Source organism: Muscardinus avellanarius, assembly GCF_963383645.1.
Source record: "Muscardinus avellanarius genome assembly, chromosome: 16".
NCBI classification, from domain to species: domain Eukaryota; kingdom Metazoa; phylum Chordata; class Mammalia; order Rodentia; family Gliridae; genus Muscardinus; species Muscardinus avellanarius.
The window spans coordinates 21,629,459-21,642,824 of record NC_137802.1 but is presented as its reverse complement, the minus strand read 5'-3'; the positions used below and the strand labels follow the sequence as shown (position 1 = coordinate 21,642,824).

Below are 13,366 nucleotides of genomic sequence, written 5' to 3'. Positions count from 1 at the left end.
ACCACCCAAAAAATTTTAATAAAAAAATAAAGAATTTTAAAAAATAAAAAATAGGGCTGGGGCTGTAGCTCAGAGGTAGAATGCCCCTGGGTTCCACCACCAGTACCACCAAAAAAAAATTAAGAAGAAAAAAAAGTAAGTCTGGATTGCCCCTGGGTCCAAGCCAAGCCCGGCTTGGTGGCGCACGATTGTCATCTCAGTACTAAATTACCAGCCTCAGCAATTTAGTGAGGCCCTTCTTGATCCTGTTTCGAAATTTAAAAATATATATATACAAAATAGGGCTGGGGGGATGTAGCTGGAGGTAGAATGCTCCTGCCCTGGCAGTGACCCTCCTGCCCCGTGCTCGGAACCCGCAACTGAGTCCCCACTGCCCTTCCCACACGCTCTGCACTGAGGGCAAGGAACAGCGTGGAATTCGGAGGAGCAATGGGACCCGACGAAAAGGGCTGGCTTCCCGGTGGCCAGATTGCAGCCTCAGGAGAGCCAGTGTCCAGGCCCTGGCCAGCCGCCTCCCTGCCGTCGGGGTCGCGAGACCGCGGGTAGAACTCCCGGAGCGTCTCGCCCCGCCGGCGGCCCGCGGCGCGCTCACAATGTGGGCCCGCGCGCTCCCGGCAGCGGGCGCGTTGCCATGGCAGCGGCCCCAGGCGCGCGCGCGGCCGCCGCCCCCAGGCGCGCCGACTCCCTGCCGACCCCCCCTCGCCGCGCCGCGCGAGGGCCGGACCGCCGCCTGACGTCGGTGCGGGGCTCGGAAGATGGCCGCGGGGCCGGGCACCCGGCAGGGGCTGCGGCGGGCGCGGGGCGCGGCGGGCCGGGGCTGCGCCGGGCGCGGGGGGCGCTGAGCCGAGGCGGAGGTGGCGCGGGGCCGGGGCCGCTCGGCGCTGCCGCCCACCCGCCGCGCCATGGGCAGCGCGGAGGACGCGGTCAAAGAGAAACTGCTGTGGAACGTGAAGAAGGAGGTAACGTCGGGGCGAGGAGCGGGCGGGAGGTCGGCGCCCGCGGGGCCGGGAGGGCGGCCGCGCGAGAACCGCGGCCCGGTCCGGCGGCGCTGCGCCCGCTAGCAACTAAGTCGTGGCTGCTGAGGGTTCGCTGCGCACCTCAGCTTCTCCCTCCACGCCCACCTTCTTGCTAGGAATTAGAGGTTTGTTGAGAACGGTTTTTTAAACTCAGATTTTAGGGGTTTTGTTTTTTTCCTTTTAGGGAAACCCCCAGTCCGTATATATATTTTTAAAGGCCCTTCTCTCTACCATTCCCCTTTACCTTACCCTGATCATAAGCCCATTTCACTTTTTTTTTGGGGGGGGGGCTATATGAATGACTCACCAGCTTGTGAGAGCTCAAGCCTGCAGAATAGATGAAATGAATCAAAATGAATTCAGCCTCCTTCCTCTACTTGCCTCTGTGGCTAGATTTTATTATTATTTGTGTGTGTGTGTGTGTGTGTGTGTGTGTGTGTGTGTGTGTGTGTGTGTTACCAGGGATGGAACCCATGGGCATTCTACCTCCGAGCTTGTGTGTGTGTGTGTGTGTGTGTGTGTGTGTGTGTGTGTGTGTGGTACTGGGGGATGGAACCCAGGGGCTTTCTACCTCCGGAGTACATCCCTAGCCCTATTTTTCATAATTTATTTGGAAACAGGATCTTGCTAAGTTGTTGAGCACCTCACTAAGTAGCTGAGGCTGGCTTCGAACCTGTGCGATCCTCCTGTCTGATCCTCTCAAGCGCTGAAATTACAAATGTGCTCCACCACGCCCGGCTCAGCCCCAGCCCTATTTTTTTTTTTTTTTTTTTTTTGAAACAGGGCCACGTAGTTGCTGGAGGGCCTTACTAAGTAGCTGAGGCTGTCCACAAACCTGCAATCCTCCTGTCGCAGCCTCTCAAGTACCGGATTACAAATGTATGCCACCTCGCCCACCTATGTGAGGGCAAGGAACCTGTTTTGTCCACTGCACTAGATCACTAGATCCAGCATAGGCACTCAGTGACTATTTGGAAAATAAATCTGCTAATCTTGGAGACAGATCTCCTGGGAAATCATAAACTTTGGAATAGTATGGACCTCATCCTATGTAAATACTTAATCTAAGTTTTGATTCATCTCTTTTTTTATATATTTATTTTGTGGTTCTGGAGATTGAACACAGGAGCAGTCTACTTCTGAGCTATACCCCCAGCCCTGTATTGCTATACAACCATGCTGTCACCATACCTGATATCTTCATCTCTTTTTTTTGTGTGTGTGTGTGTGTGTGTGTGTGTGTGTATGTGTGTGTGTGTGTGTGTGTGTGTGTGGTAGTAGTGGTGATGGGACCCAGGGGGCATTCTACCTCTGATCTACACCCCCAGCCCTACTATTTTGAAACAGGGTCTCAATGATTTGCAAAGGGCCTCACTTAGTAGTAGCTGAGGTTGTTGCTAACTGTGATCCTCCTGTCTCAGCCTCCCGAATGCTGGGATTACAAACCTGCGCCACCACGCCTGGCTTCTCTTCATCTCTTTTTAAAATAGGACTAATGCTTAGCCGGGCATGGTGGCGCAGGCTTGTAATCCCAGCATTCGGGAGGCTGAGACCAGAGGATCACGGTTCACAGACAGCCTCAGCTACTTAGCGAGGCCTTTCCCAATTCAGTGAGACCCTGTCTCAGCCTCCCAATTACTGGGATTACAAGCATGGGCCACCACTCCCGGCCCCATAGGGGGAAATGACCACCATCCCAGGAATTCTCAATAAATTTTTATTTCTTAAGCTAAAAAAGAAAAAGAAAGCCGGGCGTGGTGGTGCACGCTTGTAATCCCTGCGCTTGGGAGGTGGAGACAGGAGGATCATGCAGGTTTGAAGCTGCACTGGCTTAAGAGACCCTGTTTCCAAAAACAAAAACAAAAACAAAAAAGAATAGGTCTGGGAGTGTAGCCCGAAGGTAGAAGGACTTCCAGGAACCCCAGTACCACCAAAAAAAAAAAAAGTAGCTGTATCCAGATTTCCAGATTCTGCCAATAGATGTTACTAGGATTATTGATGTGATCCAAATTTGAGTTTGGAGCTGGGTGTGGTGATACATGCTTGTAATCCCACCATTCGGAAGGCCGAAACAGGAGGATCACGGTTTGCTGACCGCCTGAGCTACTTAGTGAGACCCTTTGCAACTCAGTGAGGCCCTGTTTCAAAATAAAGAATAAAATTTTTTTTTAGTTTGGTTAGGGATACTAGGACAGACTTTTTTTTTTTTTTTTTTTTTTTTTTTTTTGCAGGTCTGGTGATGGAACTCAGGGGCATTTGACCTCTGAGCTACACCCCCTTCCTTATTTTTTTATTTTGAAACCGGGTCTCACTGAGTTGCAGAGGCCTCACTAAGTAGCTGAGGCTGTCCGCACACCGCGATCCTCCAGGTCTTAGCCTCCCGAATGCTGGGATTATAAGCGTGCGCCACCATGCCCGGCAGGAAAGACTTTTGAGAAGACATTTTTTCCCCCCATACTTAAAAGACTGTCTATATTATTTAAGAATGATTCCCTAAATAGAGAGAAATGGCTGGGTGTGGTGGCATATGCTTATAATCCTAGTACTTGAGACTGGAGGATCACAGGTTCAAAGCCAGCCTTAGCAATTTAGTGAGGACCTCTGCAAGTTAGTGAGACCCTGTTTCAAAATAAAAGAATGAAATAGAGTTGGGGAGGCTGGGCTTGATGGTGTGTGCTTGTAATCCCAGCATTCCAGAGGCAGAGACCAGAGGATTGCAGTTCTTGGAGAGCCTCAGCTGCTTAGTGAGGCCTTTTGCCACTAAGTGAGACCCTGTTTCAAAAATAAAAAGACTTGCCTGGCGTGGTGGCACATGCTTGTAATCCCTGCACTTGGGAGGCGGAGATAAGAGGATCGCGCAGGTTCAAAGCCAGCCTCTCTGGCTTAACAGACCCTATTTCCAAATAAAAAGTATAAAATAGGTCTGGGAGTGTAGCCCGGAGGCAGAAGGGTTCCATCCCCAGTACCACAAAAAAAAAAAAAGAAAGAAAGAAAGAAAGAAAGTAAATAAAATAAAAAGACAAAAAATTAGGGTTGGGGGTGTAGCTCGGAGGTGCAGTGCCCTGGGTTCCATCCCCAGTACCGCACAAAAATAGAGTTGGGGATATTGCTCAGAGGTAGAATGCCCCTGGGTTCCATCTCCAGTAAAACACACACACACACACACACACACACACACACACACACACACACAGTGAGAAATAAGCCAGGTGTGATGCACATCTTGGGAAGCTGAGACAGGAAGATTGCAGGGTCAAAGCCACCCTTAGCAATTTGGTGAGGCTTTCAGCAACTTAAGGAGACTCTGTCTCCAATAAAAAATAAAATAGGGCTGGAGGTCTAGCTTAGAGATAGAATGCCTCTGGGTTCAATCCCCAGCATCACCAAAAAGAAAAAAATAAAAGGAGAAATGTGGAGAATATGCTCCAACTATATATCTTTCTGATAAAGGCTGACCTGCTCTGAACTCCATGTATTTCCCTTTCCCCTTCAATGCTTGGTTCGCAGAAAATATTTCCTTTTCTTTCCTACAAGAAGAGATAATGGGGATAATTGTAGGCAGGCTAGCTTTTCAGTGAACTTTGACATAACTCTAGGAGCATCAGTAGGTCCTCCTAACCCAAAATTATGCCCAACTAGCCTGCTTTAGGTGACTATAGTTCTTCAGTTTTGACATTATGTTCTGTTCAAAGCAAACTCCCCTTTGGAAGTAATCAAAGAAGCTTTTCAGAGTTTAGAATGCAGGAATTGATTTGCTCTGGTCCACATTTACCTAACCACTAGCCATAAGCAATTTATACAGGATGGAGCCTACAGGTCCTTACTTCCTTCCTCCTTCTCAGGCTTTGAACACTACTATTCTCCAAAGTATACAGTGCTGAGTAAGGGCTTTGGAAGACAGGAGCAACATCAGGATGTTGCATGCCTGTTCAAAGAGTGGCAGGGAAGCCAGGCATGGTGGTGCATGCTTGAAATCTCAGCGTTTGGGAGGTTGAGACCAGAGAATCTGGGTTAGCGACCAGTTTCAGCTTAGTGAGGCTCTTTGCAACTCAGTGAGACCCTGTTTCAAAGTAAAGAATAAAAAATAGGGCTGGGGGTATAGCTTAAAGTTAGAATACCCCTGGGTTCCATCCCCAGTTCTGGAAAAAAAAAAAAAAAAGTGGCAAGGAATAGCTGTGCCCAGGGCTTACTTTATTAATAAGATTTAAATTTTTTTTTTCAGTCTCCCAAATGCTGGGATTACAAGCGTGCACCACCACACCCGGCTCAGTAAGATTTTATACTGAGGCGAAATAAATCTGTCTAATCTTCTGTGTTAGTATTATTCTCGTAGCGGATTCTCTCCCAGGGCACCAATAGTGTCTGGCTTACATGTTGGAAGCAACTAAAACCTCATACACTGGTGATGAAAGTGTAAATTAGTAAAACCACCTTGGAGAGCATTTTGGCAATGACTAGTAAAGTAGAATATACGCATCAGAAATTCCTTGCCTAGAAACATAAATTTAAAAAAGCCAGCACATATGTTCACCAAAAGGCATGTCCAGAATGTTCAAAGCAAGACTACTCAGAACAGCCCCAAACTGGAAACTACCCAAACACCAGTCATTTGTGGTGTGTTCACATAATGGGGAATGAACAATATATAATTATACACAGCTTATATACACAGCATGAACAAACCTCACACTCACACAAGTAAGCAACAAAACAGAACATGAGACAGGAGGACAACAGGTTTGAGGCCAGTCCCAGCAACCTAGCAAGATCCTCAGCAACTCAGTGAGACCCTGTTTCAAATTAAAAACAGAGCCGGGCGTGGTGGCCACGCTTGTAATCCCCGCGCTTGGGAGGCTGAGACAGGAGGATCGCACAGGTTCAAAGCCAGCCTCAGCTACTTAGTGAGGCTCTCAGCAACTTAGTGAGACCCTGTTTGCAAATTAAATATAAAATAGGTCTGGGAGTATAGTCCAGAGGTAGAAAAGCCCTGCTTCCACCCCCAGTACCAACAACAACAAAAAAAAGGAATAAAAAAATAAGGCTTGGGAGTCAGGCGTGAAGGCGCACACTTGTAATCCCAGCATTCGTGGAGCTGAGACAGGAGGATTGTAGTTCACAGACAGCCTCAGCTACTTAGTTGAGACCCTGTTTCAAAATAAAGAATAAAAAATAAGGCCAGGGGTGTCACTTGGACATAGAATTCCCCTGGGTTCTATCCCCAGTACAGCAAAAAATATATAGAGAGATATATAGAGGACGGGGGGGATGTAGCTCAGAGGTAGAATATCCTCTGGATTCTATCCCCAGAACTGCAAAAAAAAAAAAAAAAAAAAAAGGAAGAAAGAAAGAAATTGAACATGTGACCAAAGCACCCCTACTCTGGCATATTCCACTTCATTCACTACTACCTAAGAGTATCCACTATCCTTATAGCATCATAGGTTAGTTTTATAGGTTTTTATACTTTTTATAAATGGAATAAGTCAATAACCCAATCTGTAATGTTTTGGGTTTTTCTTTTTGTGTGTGTGTGGTACTGGGGATTGAACCGAGGGCTATACCTCCAGCCCTATTTTATTTTTATTTTGAAACAGGGTCTTGCTAGGTTGATGACAGTCTCATTTTTGCTGAGACTGGCTTTGAACCTGTGTCCTCCAGTCTCAGCCTCTTAAGTAGTGGGATTATAGGCTTGCAACCACCATACCTGGGTTCCTTTTTACATCTTATTTTGAAATAAGAATCCCACTAAATTGCCCAGGGTGGCCTCACACTTGCCATCCTCTTGCCTCAGCCTCCCAAGTAGGTGGGATAATAGGCATGCTCCACCATATCTCACTCTTTATTCATTTTTTTCTTTTTTCTTTTCTTTCTTTTTTTTTTTTTTTTTTTTTTTACTGGGGATGGAATCCAGGAGCATTCTACCACCAAGAGACATCCCCAGCCCTATTTTTTTATTTTTTATTTTGAAACAGGGTCTCACTGAGTTGCAAAGGTCCTCACTAAGTACTTGAGGCTGTCTGCGAACCCGAATCCTCCTGTCTCAGCCTCGCAAATGCTGGGATTACAAGCATGTGCCACCATGCCTGGCTCATATCTCTCTTTTTAAAGTTGTGGTGGTGATGGTGGTGGTTTTTTGTCTTTGTTTTGCAGTGGAAGGGATGAAACCAGAACCTTGGGCATACTTGGGCAAATACTCTACCACTGAACTACATCCCCAGGATCCTTAAGTATCTCTTTTAAAAAGATATAGCCGGGCGTGGTGACGCACACTTGTAATCCCAGCACTTAAAAGGCTGAGACAGGAGGATCTCAGTTTGCAGCCATCCTCAGCTACTTAGTGAGGCTAACAGCAATTTAGTGAGACCCTGTTTCCAAATAAAATATAAAATTGGCCTGGGAGTGTAGCTTGGAGGTAGAAAGCCCTTGGGTTCCAGGCCCAGTACCACCAAACTAAAAAAAGAGAGAGATGAGCCAGTATGGTTATGCATGCCTTCAATCCCAGTACTTGGGAGGCTGAGACCGGATTGCAGGCTCAAGGACAGCGATTCTCATCAACCTAATGAGACCTGGTTTCAAAAATAAAAATAAGAGCCGGGCGTGGTGGCACACGCTTGGAATCCCAGCGCTTGGGAGGCAGAGACAGGAGGATCGCGCAGGTTCGAAGCCAGCCACGCACGCTGGTTTAGGAGACCCTGTTTCCAAATAAAAATGTAAAAATAGGTCTGGGAGTGTAGCCCGGAGGTAGAAGGGCTTCCAGGAACCCCTTAAATAAACAAAAATAAATAAATAAATAAATAACAAAAATAAATAAATAACAAAGGAACAAAAAATAAATAACAAAGGAACATAAATAAATAAATAAATAAATAAATAAATAAATAAATAAAAAAATAGGACTGGGGATGTAGCTTGGAGGTAGAATGCCCATGAGTTCAATCCCTAGTGCCACAGCGGGGGTTGGGGGGATATGACTAGCACAGCGTGGTGGTGCATGCCTGTAATCCTAGTACTTGGGCGGCTGAGACAGGAGGATCACAGGTTCAAGAATAACCTCAGCAACTTAGCGAGGCCCTCAACCCCCTGGCAAGACCCTGTTCAAAAAAAATAAGCTGGTCTTGGTGGTACACACCTGTAATCCCAGTACTTGGGAGATTGAGACAGGAGTACCACAGGTTCAAGGACAATCTCACCAAGTAATGAGATTATCATCAACCTAGACCCTGTTTTCAAACAAAAGTAAAATAGGGCTGGGGGTATAGCTCAGAGGAAGAATGCCCCTGGGTTCAATCCCCAGTACCAAAAAAAAAAAAAAAAAAAAAAAAATAGGGCTGGGGGTATAGCTCAGAGGTAGATGGGAAGGATTCAATCCCCAGCCCTTCCCCCAAAAAAGTGACTGCTCACCTTATAAGGTATTTGGAAATTTTTACATCTAAAGAGGAACTGAAAACCTTAAGGTTTTGGAACCTACATAGAAAGAATTAGAGATTATGTAGCAACTGTCCCCAAGGCCTAGATGGACTACCCTAACCTCAAAGAAGGGTGTGATAGAAGGGGCAGATTGTCTGTAGCCTGTGCTAAAGTAATCTGAAGGACAGTGTGCCTGCCCAGAAGCCTTTCTCCAGCTGAGTACAGATGAGCAAACAGCCTCCCACTTGTGTTCTCTGAGGCAGGATAGGTTCGCCTGGACATGTTGATTGATTGGCGGGTTTTGACATCTCTCTTGCTAGTTCCCTCACCAAAAGGCTTGGAGTAACATGCTGAAGAAACTGCTTCCCCACCCCTTCCATCCTTGTCATTTCTTTCTTTCTTTCTTTTTTTCTTTCTGGTACCAGGGATGGAACCCAGGGGCATTGTACCTCTGAGCTACAACCCCAGTCCTATTTTTTAGTTTGTTTGTTTGTTTGTTTGTTTATTTTTGCTGGTCTGGGGATGGAACCCAGGGGCATTCGACCACCAAGCTACACCCCTGCCCTATTTTTTATTCTTTATTTCGAAACAGGGTTTCACTAAGTTGCGGAGGGCCTCACTAAGTAACTGAGGCTGTCCACGAACCATGATCCTCCAATCTCAGCCTCCCAAATGCTGGGATTACAAGCATCTGCCACCACACCTGGCTTGGTATTTTTATTTATTTTATTTGTTTTTTGTTATTTTTTGGCGTGTCTGGGGATGGAACCTAGAAGCATTCTACCTCTGTGCTATACCCCTTGCCCTATTTTATTCTTTATTTTGAAACAGGGTCTCACTAAGTTGTGGATGGCCTCACTAAGTAGCTGAGGCTGTCCATGAACCACGATCCTCCCGTCTCTGCCTCCCAAATGCTGGGATTACAAGCGTGCACCACCACGCCCGGCCAGTATTTTTATTTTTTGAAACAGGGTCTCACTAAGTTGCGAAGGGCCTCACTAAGTAGCTGAGGCTATCTGCGAACCCCGATCCCCCACCACCACCCGTCTCAGCCTCCCGAATACTGGGATTCCAAGCGTGCACCACCACCCTGGCTCTTGTCATTTTTTTAGGTCTAAAAGCCTAGATCAAGCTGTGTGTGGTGGCACACACTTTAATCCCAGTACTTGGGAGCCTGAGACACGAAAATTGCAGGTTTGTGGCCAGTTTTACCTCCTTATTGATACCCTCCACAATTTAGACCCTGTTTCAAAGTAAAGAATAAAAAATAGGGCTGGGGTTGTAGCTCAGAGGTAGAATGCTCCTGGGTCCAATCCCTAGTACTGCAAAAATAAATGAATAAATAAATAAAATAAAAGCCCAGACCAGGAAGACAGAGACAAGATACTTCCCTGCCCAGAAGACTTTTTTTTTTTTTTTTCTGGTGCTAAACCCAGGGTCTTGTGCATGCAAGCACATGCTTTACCACTGAGTATGCCTCCAACCCTCTGAAGTCCATTGATCAGAAATAAATAAATAGAATGATGCTATCCATACTTCCACAGGTGAAACAGATCATGGAGGAGGCCGTCACGAGGAAGTTTGTGCATGAAGATAGCAGCCACATCATTGCTCTGTGTGGTGAGTGAGGACTTGGGGATGACGGGAAGTAGGTTTCAAACTAAGGACACTGTCCTGAACCAGGTAAAGGTGAGTCCCCGAGTCTGTTAGTTCTCAAGTTTGGCTGCACATCCATATCAACCCAGAAGCGTGTTGTTGTTGTTGTTTTGTGGTACTGGGGATGGAGCACGGGGCATTCTGCCTCTGAGCTACACCCCGGCCCTGTTTCATTTTATTCTTTATTTTGAAACAGGGTCTCACTGAGTTGAAAAGGGCTCACTAAGTAGCTGAGGCTGCAAATCCTGATCCTCAGCCTCCCAAATGCTGGGTTTACAAACGTGAGCCACCATGACCAGCTAAACCCAGAAAGTTTTTAGATCTCCTTGTGCCCTATCCCAGAACTGTGGAAGCTGGATTTTTTTTTTCTTTTTTCTTTTTGTGGTACTGAGGAATCCTAAGGGTATTCTGCTTCTGAGTTCCACTTCCAGCCCTATTTTATTTTTTATTCTGAAACCGAATCTAAGTTGCAGAGGGCCTTGCTAAGTTGGTGAGGCTGGCCTCGAACCTCTGATCCTCCTGTCTCAGCCTCCCAAGTACTAGGATTATAGGCATGTGTCACTATGCCTGGCTAAAAAGGATCTTTAGTGCCCAGTAGTCCATATTTTAGTTGCCTAGGACAGTAGTTCTCAAACTGTGCATTAGAGTCACCTGAAGAGCTTATTAATACATATTACTGAGTCCCAGCCCTGAAATGTCTGGTTCTAATAGACCTAGAGTGGGCTGGAGAATCTGGATTTCTAAGAGGTTCATGGATGAGCCTGATGTTGGTCCAGGGGCCACACTTTGAGAACCATTGTCCTAGATAATTTGGGTTCAGTAGCCACAGGTCTTGTTTTTTCTTTTTTTTAACTTTGGGGAAGATTGGTCCTTTTTGGATGCTTTCTGTGCCATGTTTACTTTATGATTAATCCCACCGGATTTGCACCCTTCTCTCCATACACATGATTTAATGCAAAAAACACTTGAATTTGGGCTAAGAGGGAAAACCAACACCTCCAGCCATAGAAAGAAAGTTTAGAGCTGGATATGGTGGCACACGCTTGTAATCCCAGTACTTGGGAGGGTAAAACAGGAGGATCACAGGTTCTCAGCCAGCCTCAGCTATTTAGTGAGACCCTCCATAATTTAGTGAGACCCTGTTTCAAAATAAAGAATGAAAAAAATAGAGCTGGGGCCGGGCGTGGTGGCGCACGCTTGGAATCCCCGCGCTTGGGAGGCAGAGACAGGAGGATCGTGCAGGTTCGAAGCCAGCCGCGCGCTGGCTTAGGAGACCCTGTTTCCAAATAAAAACTGTAAAAATAGGTCTGGGAGTGTAGCCCGGATGTAGAAGGGCTTCTAGGAACCCTAGTACCAAAAAAATATATATATATATATATATATATATATATATATATATATATATATATATATATATATATATATGGCTGGGGGTATGGTTCACAGGTAGAATACCCCTGGGTTCAATCCCCAGTACCACAAAAAGAAAAAGAAAGCCCAGTCTGTAATTCCATTACTTAGCTGAGAAGGGAGGATCACAAGTTTAAGGCCAGTCTCAGCAACTTAGGAAGACCCTGTTTAAAAAGAAAAAAGGTTGAAGCTGGGTGTGGTGGCGCAGGTTTGTAATCCCAGCATTCTGGAGGTTGAGACCAAAGGATCGTGGTTTGCGGATAGCCTTACCTACTTAGGCCCTCCGCAACTTAGTGAGAATCTGTTTCAAAATAAAGAATAAAGCCAGGCATGGTGGCGCACACTTGAAGTCCCCGTGCTTGGGAGGCAGAGACAGGAGGATCGCGCAGGTTCGAAGCCAGACTATCAGTTTTGAAAACCACAAGGATTCTTTTTCTTTCTCTCTCTTTTTTTTTTTTTTTTTTTTTTTTCTTTCAGTACTGGGGATGGAACCCAGGGACATTCTACCTCCAAGCTACATCCCAGCCCTAATTTTGAGCTACACCCCCAGATCTATTTTATTCTCTATTTTGAAACAGGGTCTCACTAAGTTGCAGAGGGCCTCGCTAAGTAGCTGAGACTGGCCATAAACCTGCAATCCTCCTATCTCAGCCTCCCCCTTTTTTTTTTTTTTTTTTGCATACTGGGGGTGGAACCCAGGGGCGTTCTACCTCTGAACTACACCCCCTGCCCTATTTTTATTATTTTATTTTGTTTTATTTATTTATTTATTTATTTATTTACTTTGGGGTACGGCAGGTGGAACTTTCTACCTTCAGGCTATACTCCAGACCTATTTTATATTTTATTTGGAAACAGGATCTCACTAAGTTGCTGAGAGCCTCACTAAGTAGCTGAGGCTGGCTTCAAACAGATTCTCCTGTCACAGCCTCCCAAGCACAGGTATTATAAGCATGCCCCACCACGCCCAGCCCTATTTGTTTATTTGTGTGTGTGTGTGGTACTGGGGGTGGAAACCAGAGGCTTTTTCACCTTCAGGCTATACTTCAAGGCCTATTTTATACTTTATTTGGAAACAGGGTTTCACTAAGTTGCTGAGAGCCTTACTAAGTAGCTGAGGCTGGCTTCGAACCTGTGCGATCCTTCTGTTTCAGCCTCCCAAGCACTGGGATTACAAACATGTGCCACCACCCCTGGCTCTTATTCTTTTATTTTGAAACAAAGTCTCACTGAGTTTCAGAGAGCCTCATTAAGTAGTTGATGCTGTCCACCTCAATTCTATGGTCTCAACTTCCTGAATACTGGGATTACAAGTGTGCACCATCACACCCGGCTTTTTTTTTTTTTTTTTTTGGTGGTACTGGGGTTCCTGGAAACCCTTCTTTTTTTTTTTTTTTTGTGGTACTGGGGTTCCTGGAAGCCCTTCTACCTCCGGGCTACACTCCCAGACCTATTTTTACATTTTTATTTGGAAACAGGGTCTCCTAAGCCAGCGCGCACAGCTAGCTTCGAACCTGCCTGCGGGATCCTCCTGTCTCTGCCTCCCAAGCGCTGGGATTACAGGACAAGTGTGCGCCACCACGCCCAGCCTATTCTTTATTTTGAAACAGGGTTTCACTAAGTTGCAAAGGGCCTTGCAAAAGTAGTAACTGAGGCTGTCCTTGAACCAGGATCCTCCTGTCTCAACCTCCCAAATGCTGGAATTACAAGCGTGTGCCACCATGCCTGGCTTCCCAAAATTTTTATTTATTTTATTTGTGTGGGGGGGGGGTACTGGGGTTCCTGGAAAGCCTTCTACCTCCAAGATACACTCCCAGACCTATTTTATACTTTTTATTTGGAAACAGGGTCTCTTAAGCCAGCAAGGCTGGCTTCGA

General features: G+C 46.1%; 1 protein-coding gene across 2 annotated transcripts in view; it reads left to right on the top strand.

Moving 5' to 3' along the window:
* Positions 1-902: 902 nt before the first annotated feature.
* The window catches only part of SGSM2 (small G protein signaling modulator 2), a gene marked incomplete at both ends in the record, with an annotated part of 57,021 nt that continues 44,557 nt past the window's right edge, over positions 903-13,366 (top strand). For both annotated transcript variants that reach the window (XM_080712377.1, XM_080712376.1), the window contains 2 exons: positions 903-959; positions 9,968-10,043. In XM_080712377.1, coding sequence (XP_080568503.1) covers positions 903-959; positions 9,968-10,043 — 133 coding nt within the window. The remainder of the gene's footprint in view (positions 960-9,967; positions 10,044-13,366) is intronic.